The sequence below is a fragment of the Orcinus orca genome, chromosome X (genome assembly GCF_937001465.1).
Source record: "Orcinus orca chromosome X, mOrcOrc1.1, whole genome shotgun sequence".
In the NCBI taxonomy this organism is placed as follows: Eukaryota; Metazoa; Chordata; class Mammalia; order Artiodactyla; family Delphinidae; genus Orcinus; species Orcinus orca.
In genome coordinates, this window is record NC_064580.1 from 93,328,152 (window position 1) to 93,353,999 (window position 25,848).

At 41.4% G+C, this 25,848-nt stretch overlaps 1 protein-coding gene across 2 annotated transcripts in view; it reads left to right on the forward strand.

Moving 5' to 3' along the window:
* The window catches only part of RNF128 (ring finger protein 128), a 99,004-nt gene that overhangs the window by 23,433 nt on the left and 49,723 nt on the right, over positions 1 to 25,848 (forward strand). Inside the window, exon 1 of one of the 2 annotated variants that reach the window (XM_004281500.3) lies at positions 15,068 to 16,651. The exons of the other annotated variant lie outside the window; for it this stretch is intronic. Coding sequence (XP_004281548.1) covers positions 16,159 to 16,651 — 493 coding nt within the window. The 5' untranslated portion in view covers positions 15,068 to 16,158. Of the gene's footprint in view, positions 1 to 15,067; positions 16,652 to 25,848 lie in introns of those variants that run through there. 2 annotated transcript variants of the gene reach the window in all.

Sequence of the window (25,848 nt, forward strand, 5' to 3'; positions counted from 1 at the left end):
TCTCATTGTGGTGGCTTCTCTTGTTGCAGAGCACGGCCTCTAGGCGCGTGGGCTTCAGTAGTTGTGGCTCGAATGCTCTAGAGAGCAGGCTCAGTAGTTGTGGCACACGGGCTTAGTTGCTCTGTAGCATGTGGGATCTTCCCGGACCAGGGCTCAAACCCGTGTCCCCTGCATTGGCAGGCGGATTCCCAACCACTGTGCCACCAGGGAAGCCCTAGATAACATTTTAAATCTTCCTTTTGAAACCAGCTAAGTGAGCCAGACTTATCCGTGCCAGAAAGACTCATGAATCTGTATTTAGGGTTTATTCATTGCATGTGATCATTACAGGGGAATTCCTTGTCTCAACCCACTGTACAACCTGATGACACAGCATTCTTCAATTCCAATCTTATAAAAGAAAGGCCCAGCAGAGGGCACGTTAAGCATTTTTATGACTAAACACCTTGGTACTTGTCTCAAGGATATTTAAACAGTAAGATGCTATATTGGCATCTGAAGTAAAGTTTCCAATGTCTTCTGACATCATATGGCAACTCTTTCAATTAAGAGAACACCAAGATACTCAGTCAAGTTCAGACAAATAGATTTAAATAAAACAAAAATCAATCTAATTGATTACTTTAAAATCAAGCACCTTGAAGATGTGAATAAATTCCCAGAATGAATAAAACCAGTGAGTTCATAGATCCTCTTTAGTGGTTACATGCTCATGGGAGCAAGGCGATATACAGAATATAAATATGCTAAGTTATGCCACTAATTTAATTACCTGCATGCAGCTAGTCCACTGGCAGTGTTTAAATCTCAGGCTAACTTTCTTTGATCACTCAAACTACTTCAGAGTCACCTCTTATGGGTCTGAAGGGAACACCTGCATAAAACATAAAATGAAAATGTGCTGAAAAATGCATTTCAAAGCCAACTCCAAGTGTCTTTGATAATCTGCTCTTTTGTATTATCTACATCACTGCTTCCCATCTACTAGTATCTATAACTGAGATCTGACTCCTTTCTTAGGGGACTAATAAACAATGACCCTGAGAAAACTACACCTTCAGTATAATAATTCTGGTGTGTACCTAGCTTTAGGTGGAAAATGAAATTCAACTCAAAAAATAAAATAGTTGATTTCAATATCTGAAGGAGAAAGCCAGGAAGGCAAGAATATTGTTTACATTTTAAGAATATTATTCTTCTAATAAGAGAAAGATCATCAGAGCTTTGGTAAATGACTACTACTTTAAGCATGAATGCCCTCTATTCCTAAGTACTTGACAAACTGCAATGAACTAGAAAGTTGCTTATTGCAAGACACCATTTCCCTTACATTTTTCTCCACCTTTTTTCTGCCTACACATCTAAAATGTTACTCAACTCAGCTGTTTATTTTCCCATCACAGCATTTAAACTCTTGCTCTTCCCCCTTTCTATTTTAATAACCCTTTGCCACAGTTAGCATCATATATGTTTACATGCTACCAAAATAAATAAAAGATACTAGTTGAACAAGGCAACTGAATGTTCCACTTTTAAACAATTGTTTTGGTATTATGTAGGTAAGCCTGACTCTTGAATATGTCCTAACATCTATTCATCTGTATCTATGTTCTCTTCCAAAATTACTTTATACACTTGAAGCAATTCTTCCTATTTTTAGCTGCTTTTTGTGTGTGTGTGTGTGTGCGGTACGCGGGCCTCTCACTGTTGTGGCCTCTCCCGCTGCGGAGCACAGGCTCCGGACGCGCAGGCCCAGCGACCATGGCCCACGGGCCCAGCCGCTCCGCGGCACGTGGGATCCTCCCAGACCAGGGCACGAACCCGCGTCCCCCGCATCGGCAGGCTGACTCTCAACCACTGCGCCACCAGGGAAGCCCCAATTCTTCCTATTTTTAAATGCCAGCCCTGTCTTCTTCCGTCATTATATTTAATAATTGAAATGGTAAAACTTTAGTTTCTGTAGCCTACGTAATTCAAGGGGATTTCAATTAGTCCCTTGGTTAAATCCAATACAAAAAATAAGACATTTATGGATAAAAATAGAATCTATCTAAAGAGGGGATTCTTAGTCTGGGGTCCTCGGAGATGCACAGATAGGTCATACAAGGTCTTTATGCAGCTGAAGTTTTCTTTTTTATTTGCTTATTTATTTATTTTTGGCTGCGTTGGGTCTTCATTGCTGTGCATGGGCTTCCTCTAGTTGTGGCGCGTGGGCTTTCTCTAGTTGCGGTGAGCAGGGGCTACTCTTGTTTGCGGTGCGTGGGCTTCTCATTGCAGTGGCTTCTTTTGTTGTGGAGCACGGGCTCTAGGCGCATGGGCTTCAGTAGTTGTGGCTCGAGGGCTCTAGAGCGCAGGCTCAGTAGTTGTGGCGTATGGGCTTAGTTGCTCTGTGGCATGTGGGATCTTCCTGGACTAGGGCTCGAACCTGTGTCCCCTGCTTTGGCAGGTGGATGCTTAACCACTACACCACCAGGGAAGTCGTTATGCAATTTTATTACATGTTTAGGTTCATGTGATCACCACCACAGTCAAGATTCAGAACAGTTCCATCACCACATTGTTCCCTCATGTGGGCCTTTTATAGTGACACACAACTCCACCCCATACCCTCTCCTTGGCTCTGGGCAACCACTAATCTGTTCTTCATTACTACAGTTTTTCATCTCAAAGATGTTATATAAATGGGATCATACTGTATGTAATTTGGGGGGGATTGGCTTTTTTTCACTCAGTAAAATTCTCTGGAGATTCATCCAGATCGTTGCATATATTCATAGTTCATTCCTTTTCATTGCTGAGTAATATTCCACGGTATGGCCGTATCACAATTTGTTAACCATTCACTTATTGAAGAGCATTTGGGCTGTTTCCAGTTTCTGGCAATTATGAATAAAGCTGCTATATATATTCACATATATATATTCATATATATATGTTTTAGTGAATATAATTTTTTATTTATCTAAGATAGAAGTCCATGACTGATATTGCTGAGTCCTATGGTAGTTACATGTTTAGTTTTATAAGAAACTGACAGACTGTTTTCCAAATTGGCTATACCATTTTACATTTCTCACCAACAGTGTATGTGTGTGTGATCCAGTTCCTCCACATTCTCACCATCATTTGGTGTGATCACTTTTTTTTTAGCCATTCTGATAGGTGTGCAGTGATATCACATTGTGGTTTTAATGAACATTTCCCTAATGGCTAATAATGTTGAACATCTTTTCATGTGCTTATCCACCATGTGTATACTATTCTCTTTGGTGAAATGTCTGTTCTTGTCCCAGAAAAAAAAAAAAGCATCCCAAATAGGAATGGGTTCTTTTTACATAGGAATTTGAGTAATATCAGTGGATAACAAAGTTTTACAAAAGAAAGAAATGCTGTTAAACCAGGATTTTTTTATTGGCTATCTGCTAAGACAGAAGCCATAACATTAATTCTTACTTAACCCAGTGAAGGTGTTTCTGTGGAGAATCTGGAAAATAGAATCCAGGAACAATGCTTGGCTTTTGGATAACTTGACTGTAGAGAGAATTGAGAGAATACAAATGAATGAAGAGATAAGAGAGCTTTTGGTAAGTATTAGATTCCGTCATTTCATGAACACGTTTTCTAGCGAGTACCAGTAGTGCAGATATTTTATATCCTTGGTATGCTTTTGATATATTTAAATATCATTTGTGGCCTTGTTTTATGGGTCATAGTTGTATACTCACCCAGAAAGAGAGCTGTCTACTTCAGCTCAGGCAGGGTAACAGAATTACCTATAGGCAGAACTATTACTCTCCTCCAAGAAGAGCTTGAATCAAAAACCTGCAATGACTATCCACTGCCTAATAAATCAAGACCAAATTCCTAAATACCTTTTCAAGGTCAACAAAACCCTAACCTACCTTTTCTGCCCTATCTCCTGCTACTCATCCTCTTATGCTCTCAACAAACTGAAATAATGTTTCCTAAATCCCCTCTGCTCTTTCCTGACTCTGAGCTTTTGTTTCTGCTATATCCTTTACTGAAATATCTTCTCTCACCGTTGGTACCTATAAAAATCCCACCTATCCCTCAAGGCCCTGCTCAGACAGACGTTGCTTTCTCCATGAAATCTCCCCTAATTTCTTAAGTCAAAAGCAAACATTCCTGCCTCTATACTCACACAGGACTTTGTACCCCTTCCCAGCACCCATCTCTCTGACCACTCTTTTGTTTAAACGCCCTGCCATTGCAATAACATGGATGAATCTCAAATGCATTTTACTAAGTGAAAGAAGTCAGACACAAAAAAACCTACATACTGAGTGATTCCATTTATATGACATTCTAGAAAAGGCAAAACCATAGGGACAGAAAACAGACGAAGGGTTGCCAAGGGTTAAGGAGGTGGGGGGCTTTGACTATAAAGGCATAGTATGTGGAATTTTGGGGGTGATGAAACTGTTCTATATCTTGATAGTGGTAGTGGCTACATGACTATATATTGAATATTTGTCAAAGTTTATGGAACCGTACACTAAAAAACGTTTATTGTATGTAAATTATACCTTAACAAACACAGTAGAAAAAAAATCATACCAGCTAGCCAGCAAACCAACCAGCCTGCCCTCCAGTTCTTGCCGTCCACTTACTGTTTTTCAAATGTACTCTAATGTGCCAGGCTAAGAGCAGGGGCTACAAAGAAGAAAAATACATGGTCCCTCCTCTCAAGGAACTCAGTCTCTGACGGAGGAGATATGTAAGTAAATAAATGCAGCATAGCATGGAAGATACTATATATAATACACATATATGTCAGAGACAGTGGAGGTATAAAGGAGACAGTGGTCAGATGGACCTAGATTGTTGAGATCCTAGCCATCAAAGCTTAGAAATTTCTATTCTGTTCAATATACAGTGAGAAATGACATAATCATAGCTATGTTTTCAAAAGTATAAATGGCAGTAATATGAAGGATGACTTGGAGTGAGGGAGAGACTAAAAGCAGGGAAATCAATTAGAAGGCTATTTACAATAATCTGAGAGAAAATTAGTATCACTTCTCTTCCCCATTAGTAGGCAATTGAGATTAGACTAGGCTTTCAACTAAAGCTTGTATTGCTTATAATCTAGATTCACATAGGCAAAAACAGAGAGGGCTCACAAAATTTTCCTTGGTAAAATTTACCCCCAGTAGACTAAGATACTAAATGGAGGGACCTTGTTGCAACTATCATAAGACTTTGTAGATATTAGAAGCTCTAAAAAATGTTTATTATCCTAATGAATAAATTAGAGAATGTGTGAATTTTCTTTTAAATCACCGAAACTCGAAAAGAGAAAATTATAAGTCCTGTATGCCCAGTGATGCTTATTGCTTATCATTTTGTATGTCGGATGGCCCAGAGGGACGAGGTTAGTAAAAACATTTTTTTTCCCTAAATTCAAATACTGATTGCAGTTATCAGGTGGGATTAGTCTAGCACATTTTTTTCCCAGAAAGTCTGTTTCTTCTTTGCTTGTTCACTGCTACATAACACGACTAGCAGTGACAGGGCTAAGATTCTGTTAAAAAAAAAAAAAGGCTGGGTAACAGCAGGCGTTATAAATCTACTTTGTTCCAGTATACTACCCTTAAGCAATTGACTGTTCCACCTGTCTCGGAACTTGAAAACCTCTGCTGAAAATGCCTTATGAGGGCATAACTGAAGGCACTGATATAAGACAGCCTGATTCTTGGAATGTGTGTGCTGAAAAGTTTTCATACTGCCTTGAATCCAAACAAACAGAAGGTCCTAAAACCATCATGGTATTGAGCCCTAAACACCTTGTAGGGCCCAAACATATGCTCTCATCGGGTCTGTAAACACCTCAACCATAACCGCCTCAACAAAAGGAAAACATTTAATGAACTGGTGGGATTATTGAAGGTAAAGTTGACAAACTCTTCTTCAAACAAACAGGAGCTTCAGGCTTTCAATGTCTGCTCCCTCTCTCTTTTTTCCCTCCACAAAAAGCAAACATTGCTGAGCCACTTCATTGCCTCTGCTAAAAGGCTTTCTGTGGCTCCAGAGCTGACAGCATCTAGAATATTAAGCAGTTGTTGACTTCTGTGTCCAAACTATTTTGTTCTGAAGGACCTGAAGTATACTGATCCTATCTGCACACAAAGTTACATAGAGACAACTTAGAAAAGAGTATACCCACCCTCTGCTAATCGGAAGATTGGCAGCTAAGGGAGAAGTGATTTTATGGATTCCTGAGTGTGCTGTGGTTCAGTGGATCTGGACATTTTTTCCTTTTGATGATTCCATTAGTGTTTTTCCTCATTAAAGTTCCTATACTTTATACTGCATGATTTGTGGTGAAGTCAAACCAAAGTAATTTTTGTAACCACAAAATACCCTTTTGGGTTTTTTGTTTGTTTTTTTAAATTTATTTTATTTATTTTTATTTTTGGCTGCATTGGGTCTTCATTGCTGCGTGTGGGCTTCCTCTAGTTGCGGCGAGCGGGGGCTACTCTTCCTTGTGGTGCACGGGCTTCTCATTGCGGTGGCTTCTGTTGTTGTGGAGCGTGGGCTCTAGGTGTGCGGGCTTCAGTAGTTGGGGCTCGTGGGCTCCAGAGCACAGGCTCAGTAGTTCTGGCACACAGGCTTAGTTGCTCAGCGGCATGTGGGATCTTTCCGGACCAGAGCTCAAACCCGTGTCCCCTGCATTGGCAGACAGATTCCTAACCACTGCACCACCAGGGAAGCCCATAAAATACCCTATTGTTGAAGGCCCGCTTGTCTCTTGCCCGTTTCCTGAGACCAACATAACCATGACACATCTAATTCTGGTGTGACAGAACTTAATTACTATGTGAATCATGAGTGGGAGGCCAGCTAATTTCAGTTGTCTCAACTGTTTGCCAGTACCTGGTCACTTATTGCCAGATACTTGTTTACTCCAAGTTTTTGATCGATTTTGAGCCCTGGCCAGCAGCAACTAATCCTAATGCATATAGTTGGCAGCTGTGAAGTTTTGACTTTGCCCCTTGGAATACAAAGGCTGCCTTTGCCCACACTCAGGCTGACTTTAGCTTCCTAAGAGTAAACCTTGGGACTTCTCGAGTGGCACAGTGGTTAGGAATCCGCCTGCCAATGTAGGGGACACAGGTTTGATCCCTGGTCCGGGAAGATCCCACATGCTGCAGAGCAACTAAGCCTGTGCGCCACAACTACTGAGCCTGCTCTCTAGAGCCCATGAGCCACAGCTACTGAGCCCACATGCTGCAACTACTGAAGCCCGCCCACCTGGAGCCTGTGCTCTGCAATGAGAAGCCACTGCAATGAGAAGCCCACGCACCACAATGAAGAGTAGCCCCCGCTCACCATAACTAGAGGAAGCCCACGCGCAGCAACAAAGACCCAACACAGCCAAAAAATAAATAAAACTTTAAAAAATAATAAATAAAATAAAGTTTCTACTCTAAAAAAAAAAGAGTATACCTTGGCCTCAGTAGGTGATTGTGATTATGTGCTACAATATAACTATGTTTATTCTTTTTTTATGATATTTAATTAATTAATTAATTTTATTTATTTATTTTTGGCTGCACTTGGTCTTTGTTGCTGCACGTGGACTTTCTCTAGTTGTGGCGAGCGAGGGCTACTCTTTGTTGCAGTGCACGGGCTTCTCATTGCTGTGGCTTCTCTTGTTGCAGAGCACGGGCTATAGGCGCGCAGACTTCAGTAGTTGTGGCACGTGGGCTCAGTAGTTGTGGCTCACAGGCTCTAGAGCACAGGCTCAGTAGTTGTGGCGTAGGAGCTTAGTTGCTCTGCGGTATGTGGGATCTTCCTGGGCCAGGGGTCGAACCCGTGTCCCCTGCATTGGCAGGCGGATTCTTAACCACTGCGCCACCAAGGAAGCCCACTATGTTTATTCTTAAACTGCTTTTCAGAAGCCCCAGCTTTACTAGGAATTATCAAATTAGGCTCCTATTAGAAAGGAATCCCATTCTGTCTGTAGGCTAAAAAAAAGCTTACTGCCCACGTGCATTTTAAAGAACTTAACCCCTCCCTAATTTAGTAAACTGATCTTATCCATGCCTGCGAGGCCCACTCCCTTCTACAGCGATTCTGTCATTTGTCCTAGGCAGTGGCAAAATCATAGATATTTATTTTAGCTACACTAGCTGATTTGGTAGGCTTTAATCTGAAGGAACACTAAGTGGTTCAATATATATCTGCACAATTTTCCATTATTATTATCCCTATTTTGTAGCTGAGAAAGAAGAAAGAGAAACTTCCTTGGTGTCACATAACCAGTCAATGGAAAAGTTAAAAATAACAACAGAGACTGGAATGAGGGAGTTCTGTGGATCTAGTCTACTGAGTAGCACAAACGGATTGGAAGTAAACCTCAAATATGTGGCCATATCTGTAGGGCACAATTCATTAAAAACATTTTTTTCCCATTTTCCCCAAGCAATTGTTTTTCTTTCTTTTAATATACATAAATCTCTTGTGGACGCAAATTTAGTTCTTTGAAAGTTTTCATCTTACTAGAAACCTAAAAAAAATAAATAAAAAGAGAGAGGAGACTGCATGAGAACAGATTAATTTCCCAAGTAGGTTGTCCTGATACTGCAGGCGAGGGTAAAAATCACTCATGTCCATCTTTCCCTCCAAGCACCTCCCCTGCCCAACTTTCCCCTGGAGCCATTGCTGCCCTCCCATGCCTTGGGCCCTTCCCCACTCTTATCCCTTTTTAGCAATCTGGGATCCCCTCAATCATCTCCCCAAACTCAAGATAGCTAATCTGATCCCTCAATAGCAATCAACTTGACGCAGCTTAAATTTTCTGCATTATCCTTATCAGTACAATTCCTTTCTGTACCAGTTTTCGTCAGTGGACAAAAAACACCCTTTCCACACATAACACATGTTCAGGCATTCCACTCCACACATGCATGGGAGTGAGTGTGTACAACTGAAGATGTAGACATTTATAAATGATGATGAAGCACTTGACAAAATGTACTTTCATAATCTCTGTTATCTAGGATTTCCAGGGCTGCTCAGCAAGAAATCAGGGCACCCTGATGAGGGGTTCTTAGTAGGTTAAATGTGTTACCATATCTGGTTGAAAAACACCGAATCTTTCCACCTTGTAATAATATCCTTACTACGTGTGTGGAGAGGTAGCACAGCAGAGTGAAAATGGTATAGAATTTGGAGTCCGATATGCTCCCATGTGAATTCCAACTCTGCCACTTACTAGCTGTGTGACCTTTGGCAAGATACTTCACCTTTCTGAGCCTCATTTTCCTCATCTGAAAATAATGGGCTTTTATTACTTGTTGTAAGAATCAAATGATATAATTAATACACATACAGTGTCTGGCACATAGTAAGTTCTCAATAAATATGTTTCCTTCCTACCTCTACTTTGGAAGGTAGTGTTATAAGGAGTGGAATGTTGCATAAGGAGAAGAGTGTAGTTTTGTACTAAGATGTTGGGTCAAATTCTAATCCAATCATTAGGTTATTCCCTAATGGGTGCCCTCAGCAAGTTACTTAACCTGAGCGCACGTTGCTTCTTCTGTAAGATGTAGCATATAATACTTATCTCATGGGTGTAAAGTATCTGGCCCCTAGCAGGTTCTCAATGGTAGCTATTTCTGTTACAGGTATAAGACTGTTCTTAGTTTCAGATATAGCACACCTACTGTTGTAAAGCCCCTCTCTGAAATTCTGTCTTTTCTTCGAGTGCATGAAATCTTTGTTTAAAAATATCCCCTGTTTTTTGGGCTTCCCTGGAGGCACAGTGGTTGAGAGTCCGCCTGCCGATGCAGGGAACGTGGGTTCGTGCCCCGGTCCGGGAAGATCCCACATGCCGCGGAGCGGCTGGGCCCGTGAGCCATGGCCGCTGAGCCTGCGCGTCCGGAGCCTGTGCTCTGCAACGGAAGAGGCCACAACAGTGAGAGGCCCACGTACCGCAAAAAAAAAAAAAAAAAATATATATATATATATCCCCTGTTTTCTAATGGTTGTATACCCACTTGAGCTGACTGAGGTTTACCTGCATTTGCAAGTAACAGTATAGTATTTGAAAGTATGCTGCAGCATCACATTTGGGGCTTTTTGTTCTGTTTTGTTTGGCTGCTCTCTCTCTCCACACCACCGTCATCTTCTTGCTATACAAGGGGCAACTGCCTTGAGTGGAAATTTGTTGTCATTCATTCTCTACACCTATATTGTCCAGCTGTGTGGCCACATCATCGCTTTGATGCCAGGACACTAGTTGTCTCAGATGGTGCTTTACCATTTAATGGTAAGAAGCCAGATGTGGTGTCTCATTTCCTGCAGACATATTAAAGGCTGAACACTATGGCCCATCTCTGCACCACCGCAGAAACTCAGTATGATCGGAAACTTAATCGGCCATGGTGGTACCCTGCTGTTGCTTCTGCAGGATGCTGCTCTGTTTACCAGTTCATCATTAGATAGTGCACTGCTTAGGGCAACTTTCAGTTCAGTGTTGCTGATATAAATATTTGGCAAGGCTAGCCTTTGTGGTAGGATTTGAGGAATTCAAAAAGCCTCCTGGCCCAAATATATCTCTGTCACTGGTCACAGTGCCTGAAATGCATGCAAGAAACATTTCACATGAACTTTCCTTCTTGGGTATAAGGCAATGTTAGAATGCAAATACCACTCTCTAAAGGGAAGATACTGAGTCATTATCAGCTATTAATACTCAGAGTCAGAAGTGCATTGGAATCCTGATTCTGTTACTAGCTGTATGAGCTTAGGGGGTTGCTAATTCTCTCTGAGCCAGTTTCCTCTTCTGAAAATGGGGATAATAATGGATGGTTGTGAGAATTTAATGAGAGAATGCATGTAAAGAACATAGTAAATGCTCAATGAACAATAGCTGTTATTAGCCTTAGGGACAGCAGGGCTCTGAAGGAATACATTTAGGACCTGGTAAATTTGGTTTGAGGGTCAGGAATAAGGTGAAGTCTGGTACCAGGAAACTGCTCACAGCAAAGGCCCTGGTGGAGTGGTGATATTACAGCTGGGGAATAGCATGGAAACTCTGGAGACCTGGGGTTGGAAGAGTTGGGTGGGAGGAAGAGGAAAGACTGAAGCAAAATCACACTGCATTTCCATGAACCTTCCAATAAGAAAAGCGCAGTACTACTCAGGATGCGATGCTTTGTGAGGTAGTAAGCTCTGACACTGGGAGTGTTCAAGCAGAGGCTGAGTGCTGGCTACCCTCAGGATACTCAGGGCTTCTCAAACTTATATTTACATACAAATCACCTGGGAATCTTGTTTAAATGCAGGTTCTGATTCAGCAAGTCTGGGTGGGACCTGAGATTCTTCATTTCTCATGAGCTTGCTGATAGTGCTGATGCTTCCGATCAACAGATGTCATCCTTAGTAGCGAGGCTCTGTTGCAGTTTGAAGAGAAATCACAGTGAGACAGAGGGATATGGTTAGGGAAAGCCAGAGAGTTACCCGGACAAGGCTCCATAAAGTAGGAGCACTCTGATGCAGTCATGATCTACAGTCTGGTTCTTAGCTTTGTAAGCTTTGAAATTTGATTGGTAGTATTGGCAGAGCCTGGGCTCCTGGGGACTGACTCACAATTAAACAAATTCACGAGACCAGTATATAAGCCAGAATGCCAACTGATTAATTTATTATGAGAAGTATAACTTCCAGTGGAACAGATACTAGTGTTTGCTGATCAGAGAATTACCTCCCTGTAGGCATATTTACAGGGGGAGCTAAATGATGAAAAGAAGGTTGCTTGGTGAGGAGGAGCTCATAGCAAGGGGAGTTCATAAGATGATTTTAATGGTTCATGTCATCAAGCTATGATAGTCTGATACCTTCATCTCCACTACTGGTCTAGACCTCCAGATAGTGCTGAGGGTGTTAGCCTCCATAACAGTCTCTCTGCCTCCTGTCTTGCCCTCATACAATCCAGATTATCTATGTAAGCCTAGGTCGATACTATCATTTGTTTGATCCACTGATTTCAATATAAATTCACAACCTAAACTCATCATTACAAAAAGTTTAAAATATAGAGAAAAGTTGAAAAATATTACAGCGAGCACCTATATACCCACCATCTAGATTCAACAATTGTTATCATTTTGCCATATTTACTTTATGTATCTGTGTGTGCACATGTGCATTGAGCCCACACTCTTTAACATAGATTTCTAAACTCTTCATGTTCTGGCATAACCCACTTGACCTGCTTCACTCCCCGGGCTCCCCCTTTGCTCCCCCAGACATGCCTAACTATTGAATGTTAGTTCCCTGAATGTTCGCTGGTGTTCTCATGTATTGCCTATTGCCTATGCCTGAATATCCTTACTTTCTTTTTTCTTGATTAGCTCTATTTGTTCGCAAAGAGAGCCACGCCCATGTTGCCATAGCACCCTATGCTCTTCTCAGTGATAACACAAAGTCAAAGAGGCAAACACACAATAACAGTATAGTATTACACTATACTGTTATTGTGTGTTTGCCTCTTTGACTTTCCTACTAAACTATGAACTCCTTGAGGGCAGGGACTGTTTCGTTTGTCTCTGTATACCTGCACCTCTCAAGTGTCTTGAGCTTAGTAGGTGTTCAGTAATCAGAAAATCCAACTACCTGCTGGACAGTTCTACCTAGTTACATCATGGGTACCTTGAATTCAACTTGTCTAAACTGAACTCATTTCTCCTCCTACCCACTCTACACATTTAAAACCCTCCTCCTAATTAAATGCCATTCAGTCTTCCAAGCCAAAAGCTTCAGAGCAGTCCCTAACTCTTCCCTCTCATTCATCCTCCAAACAAGTCCTGTTGATTCTATATCCAAAATACATTACCAATCTGTCCATTTCTCTTTATCTCCACTACCAATTTAGTCCAAGCCACCTTCATTTCTCACCTGGAGCACTGCCAACAATCCTGTATCTGGGCTCCCTGCTTCTACTCTTGTCTCCTCCAATTTTTATTCACAGAGAAGCATAATGATCACTAAAATTCAGATCTGATTTTATTACTCCCTGCTTAAACCCTGATTATATTACTCCTTGCTTTTGGATTAAGTCCAAACTCCTTAGCTTTACCCAAAGGACTCTCAAGAACTGACCCCTTTGTCCCTCTATAACTTTATCTCTTGTACTCTGGGTTCCAAACACTTGGTGTTTATAGAGCCTGTAGTATTTGTTGTTTCTCAACATTTTCAGTTTCATGCCTCAGTGCCTTTTCTTGTATTGTTCTCTGTCTAGAAAGGCTAACACTCTCAAAGTCAGCACAGGTGTAACCTCCTCTGGGAAGCTTTTTCTTACTTACCAGTCTGGGTTAGTTCCTCTTCCCTAACACCCACTACTGCCCTATGCATACCTCTAGTGTAGCTCTTATACTATATACATCAGCACTCTCTCTATATATATATTACAATTATCAGCTTGTTTGTCTCATCAAAGGTAATTTATGAGCTTTTTGAGAGCAGAGTTAATGTCTTATTTTGTTTTAACCCAATGCTTAGCCCATGATTGGCATATAGTAGATTGCAATAAATATTTAAGAAAGAATGAATATTAACAAATGTCTCTCCAAACTTCATTTTTGTAAATATCTTATAAAAGATCTCTTTTCTTTTAAACACATTGTTTCTTCAAAGTACAACATAGTTGACTGTCATGCAGGTTTTATATGTATATATTTTCTGCCGCACAACGCGGCATGTGGGATCTTAGTTCCCCGACCAGGGATCAAACCCACACACCCTGCATTGGAAGTGCAGAGTCTTAACCACTGGACCGCCAGGGAAGTCCAAATCATGCAGGTAATATTGATTGAATATTGAGTGTTCTTCACCAGCAATTTCAGACAATTTCTGGAACTGTACCATTTCTTTTTTATATATAAATTTATTTATTTTTGGCTACGTTGGGTCTTCGTTGCTGCGTGCGGGCTTTCTCTAGTTGCAGTGAGCAGGGGCTACTCTTTGTTGCAGTGCGCGGGCTTCTCATTGCTGTGGCTTCTCTTATTGCGGAGCACGGGCTCTAGGCACATGGGCTTCAGTAGTTGTGGCACGTGGGCTCAGTAGTTGTGGCTCGCAGGCTCTAGAGCGCAGGCTCAGTAGTTGTGGCACATGGGCTTAGTTGCTCTGCGACATGTGGGATCTTCCCGGACCAGGGCTCGAACCCGTGTCCCCTGCATTGGCAGGCGGATTCTTAACCACTTCGCCACCAGGGAAGTCCCGTACCATTTCTTTAGATGACAGATGCTACCCTTTTATTTTCCCCTAGGTAATTTTTATCTAAGAGATTAACATCATCAGTAGTTGGGGGTGCCATGCTATTGGTCCCATATACCTCCCTTGACCTCTAAGTCCCTTTCAACACCTACGATTCATGTTTCACAAAATTGCCCATTCATTTGGATTCTAGGTGCTGCTTGGTTATGGTGTTAATTTTCCGCTAGGTTTCTCTCAAGCCATAAGAGCATCACGTGCAGGATTGTCCCATGCTTAATCTTTGCAAATAATATTGATTAAATAAATGTTGGGCCAGGGGAGTGGAATGATTGATTAGGAATTTAACAAATGTTGGGCTGGATAAAGTAAATTATATTTATTTGAACTGAAAAAAATGGCTAAAAGTAAACATCCTGAATATTACTTTCTCTGATTATTACCTCAAAGTAACAACCTTAATATTATTTTAAAAGTATTGGGTCCCTGAATCTGTTTAATAATAATAGTATTTAACAGATATAATTTTTACACTCTGCTAAGCACTGTTCTAAGTGCTTTATATGTATGAACTCATTTAATCATATAGACTACTCTATGGGGTAGGTACTATTATTATCCCCATTTTACAGATGATGAGGAAACTGTGGCACAGAGAAGTAATTTCCCCAAGGCCAAAAGTTATCCATAACTGTCAGACACCAGAAGTATTAATTCAGTTTAATCTATGCATATTTATTGAGCACCTACTAAATGTAACAACTGACAGGGTAGATAAAAAATTGTACACTTAAAGTAAGGAGAAAACGCAATAGTGCTGTGAGTGAATTGTCAAGGTGAGTCAGGCTCTTTTTTAGTTAGTGGGAGATGGAGAAAGATTGTTGAGGTCGTGAATGGCGCAGACATATCTGTTTGGGTAAGTCTGGTTTGCGGAAAATGGAAGAAAAGAGGCTTAGTTTTGAGGAGTATGAAAATGGTCATTCCTTTTTGAGGGCTAAGATTACTTTTAGAAGGGGCATCTGATGCAGTATATTTAGTATGAGGTAAGGGTAAGAAGGAAATACATAGGTATGACGCTTGTTTAGAGAAGGAAAGGAAAAAGTTTAAAATTTCAGATCTGCACTTTTTAGAAGTACTTTCGCATTCTGGCACCTTAAGCCAGAAATGCCCCGCAGGCAAACGATACGAGGGAAAAATATATTCTTGCAATTCAAAAGGGACTCAAATCCTACCAACAAGCGTTTCTGTTCTCTGTTTCCATAGTTCCTCGCCTGTCCACTTTTCATACAACGACTTGACACACCTGACCACACAGCCTCCGATCCTATCTAATGCCTGCCCATCCTGTTACCCTTTTTTTTTAAATTTATTTAGTCTATTTATTTTGGCTGCTTTTGTTCTTTGGTGTGGTGCACGGGCTTCTCATTGTGGTGGCTTCTCTTGTCGTGGAGCACGGGCTTCAGTAGTTGTAGCTCGCGGGGTTGGTTGCCCCGCGGCATGAGGGATCTTCCCGGACCAGGGCTCGAACCACTGTTCCCTGCATTGGCAGGCAGATTCTTAACCACTGCGCCACCAGGGAAGCCCCCTGTTACCCTTTTAAAAGGCGGATCCCGCAGTGTCCTTTCCTCCCTCCCAGCCGCCTCCACCCCCAGTCGGCTGGGCGGAGCTTCACGCTAAAGCCCCGGAGCCCGACGCGGCCAAGGCAGTAGCAGAGAGGACTGAAGCTCCGAAGAGCTGCATCTGCGGCAACATCTCCAGCGACGTTACGTGCCTCTCGGCTTCGACCCAGCCCGCCGCGCGTGCCAGTCTCTCCCCGCCCCCTCCCCACCTGGCGCGCACCTGGCCAAGGCCGGGGTCCCACCGAGAGCCGGGAAGGCGCGTGCCAGGGGCCCTAGGGGAGCGCAGAGCGCGCGCGCCATGGGGCCGCCGCCCGGGGCCGGGGTCTCCTGCCGCGGTGGCTGCGGCTTTTCCCGATTGCTGGCCTGGTGCTTCCTGCTGGCTCTGAGTCCGCAAGCCCCCGGTTCCCGGGGAGCCGAAGCAGTGTGGACCGCGTACCTCAACGTGTCCTGGCGGGTTCCGCACACCGGAGTGAACCGCACCGTGTGGGAGCTGAGCGAGGAGGGCGTGTACGGCCAGGATTCGCCGCTCGAGCCAGTGGCTGGGGTCCTGGTACCGCCCGACGGACCAGGGGCGCTGAACGCCTGTAACCCGCACACGAATTTCACGGTGCCCACGGTCCCGGGGGACTGGGGCAGCAGCGTGCAAGTCTCTTGGTTGGCCCTCATCCAGCGCGGCGGGGGTTGCACCTTCGCAGACAAGATCCATCTGGCTTACGAGAGAGGGGCGTCTGGAGCCGTCATCTTTAACTTCCCGGGGACCCGCAATGAGGTCATCCCCATGTCTCACCCGGGTGAGTGCCGCTACCGAATTGCGCGCCATCAAACCCCTGCCAAGGCCATTTTCCCTTATTTTCCTCAGTGTGATCTTCCCCCTATACCCTTGCTCCGAAGGAAAACGAGTGTCCTTTCTGTCCCCATCGAGTGAGGGCAGGGTCCTCTCTTCCCCGAGATTCACCCTGCGTCGGGGGTTTGGGCAGAAAAATCCTTTAGAATTTGCCTCTCTGGTGAAAAAGGCTGAAAACAGAGTGAGGAGGCTGGCAACTCGAGAAGGACTGTTTGGGCTCTTTGCGTCGTCTTTTCCTGCTGTTTCACGAGGGTGGTTTGCATTGGATTAATTGGTTGGTGGTGGGCATTGGCTTTGAAATGACTGGGAAGAAGCCTACCCGAGAAGCCTGCCTGGAAATCCCTTCCTCAGTCTTGTCCTGATTAACAGCCTCAGGCCCGCAGCAGATTTTTTCCCTCCTCTCTCACTGTTTTCTCTGCATGTTTCCTAGTATCAGGTACAAGATTGTGTTACTGTGCCCTGTTAACCTCATTCCAGTTTTGGTGGAAACTTTGCTCAGCTGTTGGGTTCTTCTCTGCCCAGGGGTCTCAGGTCCCAAGTGATTTTTGGTATCAGTGCTTTCCTTTGCATTTGAAAAAATCTGATTTAGGATATTGAGTGGCAAAACAGGTGATTAGTGTTATTAAAGAAGAAGAGGTTTCTGCATGAGACTAGCAAAGGCCTAGGCTTTGGAAAATGTAATCCAGGTAGGTCTTAAATTTGTACAGATGAGGTGGATTACTGTTTTTCCCTCTTCAGTTATCCTTCCAGAAACCTTCTCCCTATTTGTGATTAGGTGTCCATACCATATGTACATAGTGATCCTAGGCCCCAAAAGACAAAGAAAAAAAAATTGGGGGAGAAAAAGGCAGAGACACGTAATAGTAGTAGCAGTATATCATAGTTGTTGAGAGCTGGGCCTCAAGTCAGACCTTGGTTAAATTCCGGCTCCATTGCTTACTAGTCCTGTGACCTTGAGCAACTTATCTGAAGTCTGGCCTGGATTCCCTCAATCGAATGGGAAAGAACTAAGAATGAACCACTCCCACAGGTTTGCCTTGAGGATGAAATGAAATAATGATGCGAAAGAGTTTAACACATCATCCTTCTCTGTAAAGGTTAGGTGATAGGATCAGCTTTTCAGAGTTGTTGGAGAGATGAATCTGCTTGTTTAGCTACTGGAGATTCTGTGTTTTTCCTAAAACAGTATGTCTGGCCCTGTCTAGAGAGCACTTGCACTGCGTGGCTGGGTGGTATAATGGAAAGAGCACTGAACTGGAACTTAGGAGATTTTAGCTCTTTTAGTCCCTTCTCTGCCTCTACCAGCTTCACAATCTTGTACAAGTTACTCACTGGTCAAATGATAGTATAGAGGCAGGAGGAGGAAGCCAGGTTGGCAGATCGTGACAAAAAATGAACTAGATGAACTCCCTTCCAGCTCTAAAATGCTGTGATTCTTAGATTTTATGTTGATTAAAGAAAGGAGCAACTGCATCTCTTTTGGTTGATAATTCGTTGATTAGAATGAAATTACTTTTTAAAGGCTGATAGAAACAAAGAATAAGGACTTGGTATATTTTAAAGTCCTTACATTTCAACTGGCTACCTGAATGCAAGGGTTTGACTTTGCTTCCTCCCAATGAGATTCATTTGCACAGATGATTTGGAATTGAAGAGTACTCTTTAGAGAATTCCAATTTAGACTGCTTTCATCCTACTTCTGTTAAGTATATAAGCTTATATTTATCTGATAGATTTAGGGGACAATAAAATTAATTTTGTTGAGCTCCCACTATGTGCCAGGCACTCTACATACATCTTACTTATTCTTTATTGAGAGATAGTATGGTGTACTAGGAAAAGCAAACGCACTATAGTCAAGAATGAGAATCAAATTCTGGATTTACCACACAATAGCTTTGTGTCCTTGGTCAGATTATTTAACATTACTGAGTCTCAGTTTTCAGAAAAGTGTTTTGATACTTTAAAAATGTATTATTATCTGCGGGTTCGTGCCCCGGTCCGGGAGGATCCCACATGCTGCAGAGTGGCTGGGCCTGTGAGCCATGGCCGCTGAGCCTGCGCGTCCCGAGCCTGTGTTCTGCAACGGGAGAGGCCACAACAGTGAGAGGCCCACGTACCGCAAAAAAAAGAAAAGAAAAGAGGTGCTAAAAATGTATTATTATCTGATATGCTGACTGTAGCAATGTTACACTTAGGCTAACTAGCTAAAATAACTAGCTAGTTACTTGAGGAATGGAATCACGTTTCTTCCTTGAACTCCTGGAGAAACTACTTTTCAACACAGGGGAAAAATCCCTTTGCATTTCATCCACATATGTTGTTAAATATTTGTTTGCAGAGTGCTGTGTTGTTTGCTTTGCTCATTCCTCAGAGTAATCCCAGGGTTTGTTGTAATCTCTGGTCAAAAACGATTTCTCTTGGATTTTAGTGGCAAAGAGGTAGGACTGAAGTTTATGTGTTGATTAACAATATATATTGCCATGAATTCTACAAGGACCACCAAATGTGGAAAAGCCATTGCTGTGGTCTTTGTTTACAAAACCTTTCTTCACCCCCTCTCACAGGGGCCTATGCTTGAATTGTCTGTCCTTTGTTGGAGTTCGTGTTGATCATCCACACCCACCTATCACAGTCCTGCGACCATGAAGACCCATTTGTTTCAAGTAACAGAACTAACTGGTTTAGAACAGTAGCTTTAAAACTTTTGTGTATTGGAGAGAAACTCCACTATATAAGTGCAATCGATTAGGAAAATCAGACTATTTTTTTAAAAAATCAGGCTATTTTTATGGATACCAAATTTTCCCAGAGGGTAGCTGTAGGCTTGCAGCAATCCATGCAGTTTATTTCTGTATATTATCTTCCAGAAAATCCTGATTCACACATATAAAAAATTTTAAATGACAGATTTTTATTAACAGATGATCCTGCAGTCTCTGGATATTTTTCATTCAAATGGATCCAGAAACTGGGAATAAAATGCAGAGAAAATTTTGGTTTCACAGTTTAATCACTATTCATGTCTTATTTAAATATGAAAATCAGATAAGAAGCAGCCAAAACAGAGTAAGCACTAAAGCTGTCTAAAAGGTATGGTTGTCACGATGAGACACGTTATGCATGTTCTTGTTGTTGCACAACTAACTAGTCTCCTTTCGCCAAGCAGATGAGCCTGAGCCTTGCATGCTTTCTAATTGAGCACAGCCCACAGGTTGAAGTGGTGTCAGTACTTCCTTACACAATTTTCCTTGAGTCAACATGTGCAGGCATGAATTTATTGAAAGACCTGTGCAAAGCTTCCACCTTCATAATCCATGACGCATTTACAAGAACTTGAAACATATTCAGAGGGATGGCAGGAGAAGCATTATTCCTGAGGGCTGTAAAAAAGTGAATGAACCAAGCCATTTAAGTTAGTGATTTGGTGGTCTTCCCTGGGATAGAGTTTGCTATATAAAACAGTTGCTTGTATACATTGTTGAAAGACCTCTTAGAGTGTATTAAGAAGATGGCCTCTACCAGGTTTTTTTTTTAGGTTTTCTTTTTTTTATTGAAGTATACTTGATTTACAATGTTGTGTTAATTTCGGGTGTATAGCACAGTGATTCAGTTATATATATACATATATAGATTCTTTTCCCTCATAGGTTATTGTAAAATATTGAGTATAGTTCCCTGTGCTATACAGTAGGTCCTTGTTGGTTATCTGTTTTATATATAGTAGTGTGTATATGTTAACCCCAAACTCCCTCCCTCTGCCACTTAATATTTTTAAAATCTTAGGCCAGTATTTTACTTCTCTAAGTCTCAGTTTTCTCCTGTGTAAGATGGGCATAATAAAAAACTTACCTGAGGACATATATACACTACCAAATGTAAAATAGATAGCTAGTGGGAAGCAGCCGCATAGCACAGGGAGATCAGCTCGGTGCTTTGTGACCACCTAGAGGGCTGAGATAAGGAGAGTGGGAGGGAGGGAGATGCAAGAGGGAAGAGATATGGGGACATATGTATATGTATAACTGATTCACTTTGTTATAAAGCAGAAACTAACACACCATTGTAAAGCAATTATACTTCAATAAAGATGTTAAAAAAAAACCTTACCTGTTAAGGGATTAAATGAGATACTACAGATAAAGTGTTTAAATGAGATACTACAGATAAAGTGTTTAGCATAGAGCCTGACATTTAGGAAGCTACTATAATTTTTCTTTATTACAGTTAAGATAGTTAAATGTATTTTAGAAAATGAAAAGTGATTTGTATGTTGGTGGTATACAATTTGAAAATGAATAGCCTAGAGTACTTCAAGGTCCATATTACCTGACATCTGACTGTAACCCTTTAGGAATAAGTTGAGTAGACTGACTGTTTTACCAGAAAATGATCTTTTGGCCCACCTATGTTTGTCATTCTTTTCTCAAGTAACTGCTTATCCCTCAAGTAACCAATCTTCTTCCCATTCACAAGGACTTTGGAATAGGATTTTCCACTGATTTATTACCACCCAATCCCTTCTCAACCACTTGACATTTAGTTTTTATTCTTTGTTGGGTTTTTTGTTGTTGTTGGCTGGTTTTTTTTTTTTTTTTTGCCCCCTAGTAAGTTGACATCAAAAAGAACCTATTTTAGTAGAATGATAGGCTCAAAAGAAGTTGAGAAGAGAATGAGTGGTGATGATTTACCAACGTAAAATACCATTCCAGAATCTGTTCCATGTGCATCCTTTTTGATCTCTCTGCAGTACTGTATTTGATATTGTTGACCACTCCTTTGAAACTCTTTCCTAAGCAGTCTCTTGCTTCTCTTGCCTCTCTTTTGTTTCATTTCTGTTATTTTATTAACATACTCATCTCATACCTTTTCTTCCTTGCATTCATACCCAGGCCCCCAACACTCTCCCTCCAGTAAATATCTGCCACGTCCAGTTGATTTCAGTCTTCTCACATATGTTCAATCTTCTCACATATGTTCCTTTCTTCCTCACAATTGTTTTTACACTGCTTTCAGTTCCTGTGTCTTCTCATGGGAACAAATACTTAGCCTTGGTCTCCCTGCCTCCAGTCACTTCTTCTCTTCGGTTCTTCCTCCACGTGGCCACCGGAACACAGCTCTGGTCACACATACGCCATTGCTCAAAAGCCCATTACTTATAAATTTGAGACTATGTTTCTCAGCATGGCATATAAGACTCTTAATGATCTAGTCCCAACCTACTTGTGAAGCTTTATGTATTTCTTGTCTCATATTGATCCCTAAACATGTTCTCTACTCTTTCCCATTATCATTCCTTTGCTCGTACTTCTGCTTTTGCCTACATACCCTTTTCTTACCAGCTCTGTTGGTCAAAACCTTACCCATCCTTCAAAACCCAGCACAGATGCCTCCTCATCTTTGAAGCCTTTCGTAATTCTTTCATTTCCTCTTCCCACCACAGCCCCCACACCAAAAACAAAATAGTCTCTTCTCTTATCTCCTGTAGAACACCATCTCTTATAGTACTTTCTGCATTTTTTTAAACATCTTTATTGGGGTATAATTGCTTTACAATGGTGTGTTAGTTTCTGCTTTATAACAAAGTGAATCAGTTATACATATACATATGTTCCCATATCTCTTCCCTCTTGCGTCTCCCTCCCTCCCACCCTCCCTCAGGCGGTCACAACACACAGAGCTGATATCCCTGTGCTATGCAGCTGCTTCCTACTAGCTATCTACCTTACATTTGGTAGTGTATATATGTCCATGCCTCTCTCTCGCTTTGTCACAGCTCACCCTTCCCCCTCCCCATATCCTCAAGTCCATTCTCTAGTAGGTCTGTGTCTTTATTCCTGTCTTACCCCTAGGTTCTTCATGACATTTTTTTCCTTAAATTCCATATATATGTGTTAGCATACGGTATTTGTCTTTCTCTTTCTGACTTACTTCACTCTGTATGACAGACTCTAGGTCTATCCACCTCATTACAAGTAGTTCAATTTCGTTTCTTTTTATGGCTGAGTAATATTGCATTGTATATATGTGCCACATCTTCTTTATCCATTCATCCAATGATGGGCACTTAGGTTGTTTCCATCTCCGGGCTATTGTAAATAGAGCTGCAATGAACATTTTGGTACATGACTCTTTTTGAATTATGGTTTTCTCAGGGTATATGCCCAGTAGTGGGATTGCTGGGTCATATGGTAGTTCTATTTTTAGTTTTTTAAGGAACCTCGATACTGTTCTCCATAGTGGCTGTACCAATTCACATTCCCACCAGCAGTGCAAGAGTGTTCCCTTTTCTCCACACCCTCTCCAGCATTTATTGTTTCTAGCTTTTTTGACGATGGCCATTCTGACTGGTGTGAGATGATATCTCATTGTAGTTTTGATTTGCATTTCCCTAATGATTAATGATGTTGAGCATTCTTTCATGTGTTTGTTGACCATCTGTATGTCTTCTTTGGAGAAATGTCTATTTAGGTCTTCTGCCCATTTTTGGATTGGGTTGTTTGTTTTTTTGTTATTGAGCTGCATGAGCTGCTTGTAAATTTTGGAAATTAATCCTTTGTCAGTTGCTTCATTACTTTCTGCATTTTGCTGGTAGTTTTTTGTTTATATATTTTACCTTCCTACTGTATCGTAATCATTTTAATGTTTTATTATTGTCATATTCCCCATAGGAACCTTTATACTTTATGTACTCTGGAAATGCTTCTTGAGTGGCCTTAAATACACAACAATGCCAGAGGGTCATATGATTCCCTAGAAAAATATCTAACGGAAGGGGATTGAAATTCAATTCATTAAACATTTATCAAGGGTCTATTGTATGCTAAGTACTGTGCTTCTTGCCTGAATATACAAAATAAGGAGGACTAAAATTGTACAGATACTTCAAGATTGCAAACGCCCTAATTTTTATGTTGGTCACCATCATGTGCCAGTTTATGGGTTTTTAATGGCAAAATGACCTAGGTAACAAAGAAATAGTGACAGTGAGTATTTACGTTGAACTTTCCCTGTTCTATTTTTTATTGATGTTTTAAAAATTTGATTTACACCATTCAACTTATGTCTCCAATTAAAGTGCTTCCAGTGAACATGTTGATGAATGTGGAATCCCATAACATAAAAACCTTACAAAAATATAGCCTGATCGGTGAATTGTTTTTCTAAGCACATAAAGAACTATTTCTCCCAGTCCATGGAAGATGTGTGTTGTCTCATATAGAATGCCACATTTAGTCTCTGTTCTCAGGCTTAAATGGAGAAAATAGAGGAGGGTACCAAAGATATTTTCTAAGTTATTTTATGATTATAAACTTAACCATGCATCTTGCAGAAAACTTGGAAAATACAGAAAAGTATAAAACTAAAAATAAAAGCTACATATAATTCCACAATGCAGAGATGGTACCATTAATATTCCTTCTAGTCTCTTTTTCCATGTATCCTACTTTTATCATAATGGTTATTTTTTCATGAATATTAATGTAGTATTAATAAAATACAGACAGTTTAAAGGAAAACACAAAAAGCCATAAATATAACCATTTTAGCATTTGGGGGTGTTTTTTTGTCATTTGCTTCCTTTGCTCTGCATATATATTATTTAAAGAATTATAATTATATACTATATATACAGCTTTGCATCCTGCTTATTATTGTAAGCATTTTCCCATGTAATTAAAAATAGAGAGAGGGTTCTCTTGTAGGCTGAAGATGGTGGTCATTGATTGGAGGGGTGGGAATTGAGCTTCTCTTCCATTAACCAGCAGAAAGGAAGTGCAGAAATGGTGACAGGGAGGGGTGTGAATTGGAACATTTAAAACAAAAATATGCCCCAAAGAGCCTTACATAAAAATATACTTACTAGCCATAAATGTGATCTGGTCTAACCCATGTTCATTGCCTACTGTGGCCTTGGTGTTTTGAAAGGTTTGATCACCATTTGTACCTTAGTTCCTCTTCTCCTATAATATTCCTATAGGTGATGTCTTTGTTACAAATGAGGTTTGCAACCAGTTTCCTTGTTGCTTGGTTAAGTAGCACCTCATTGACTAAAATGGCCTTTCTTATTCATGATGACCACTGAACTGTAAACTATTGTTGGGGTTTTTCCCAACGTTTACTTGATAGGGTACCACAAATACTGCCTAGCGGTGAATAACTTTTTGTATATGTAAATTTCATCAAAGAATAATGTACATACCAAATAGGTATAGAAATAATTAACGTATAGCTCAGTAAGTTTTCACAAAGCAAGCACACCTGTGTAACCAGCACCTGGCTCAAGAAGCAGAACAGTACCAGAACCCCAGAAGACTACCTTGTGCCCCAAGACAAAGAATCTTTGAAGCAGCACAATTGTCAACTTTGTCTCCTGAGGAAATGACTTCTTACAGCATGTGGTAGGAGCCTAGTCACCTACAGAAACAAATCCTTCACTGTATTGGAGCTAGTTAACTGTGGTGATCCTCAGCTGCACACTGTAGGTAGTTATTTCCAAGCACAGAATACACTCACTTTTAAAAAATAATTAATTAATTAATTAATTAATTTTGGCTGCATTGGGTCTTCGTTGCTGAGCACGGGCTTTCTCTAGGTGCGGCGAGCGGGGGCTACTCTTCGTTGCAGTGCTTGGGCTTCTCACTGTGGTGGCTTCTCTTGTTGTAGAGCACGGGCTCTATATGCATGGGCTTCAGTAGTTGTGGCACGTGGGCTCAGTAGATGTGGCATGTGGGCTCATTAGTTGTGGCACGTGGGCTCAGTAGTTGTGGCGTGTGGGCTCAGTAGTTGTGGTGCATGGGCTCAGTTGTTGTGGCTTGTGGGCTCTAGAGCATAGGCTCAGTAGTTGTGGCACACGGGCTTAGTTGCTCTGAGGCATGTGGAGTCTTCCCGGACCAGGGATCGAACCCGTGTCCCCTGCATTGGCAGGTGGATTCTTTTTTTAAGTGATCTTTTTATTTTTTTATTTTTAACATCTTTATTGGAGTATAATTGCTTTACAATGGTGTGTTAGTTTCTGCTTTATAACGAAGTGAATCAGCTATACATATATGTATATCCCCATATCTCTTCCCTCTTGTGTCTCCCTCCCTCCTACTGTCCCTATCCCACCCCTCTAGGTGGTCACAAAGCACCGAGCTGATC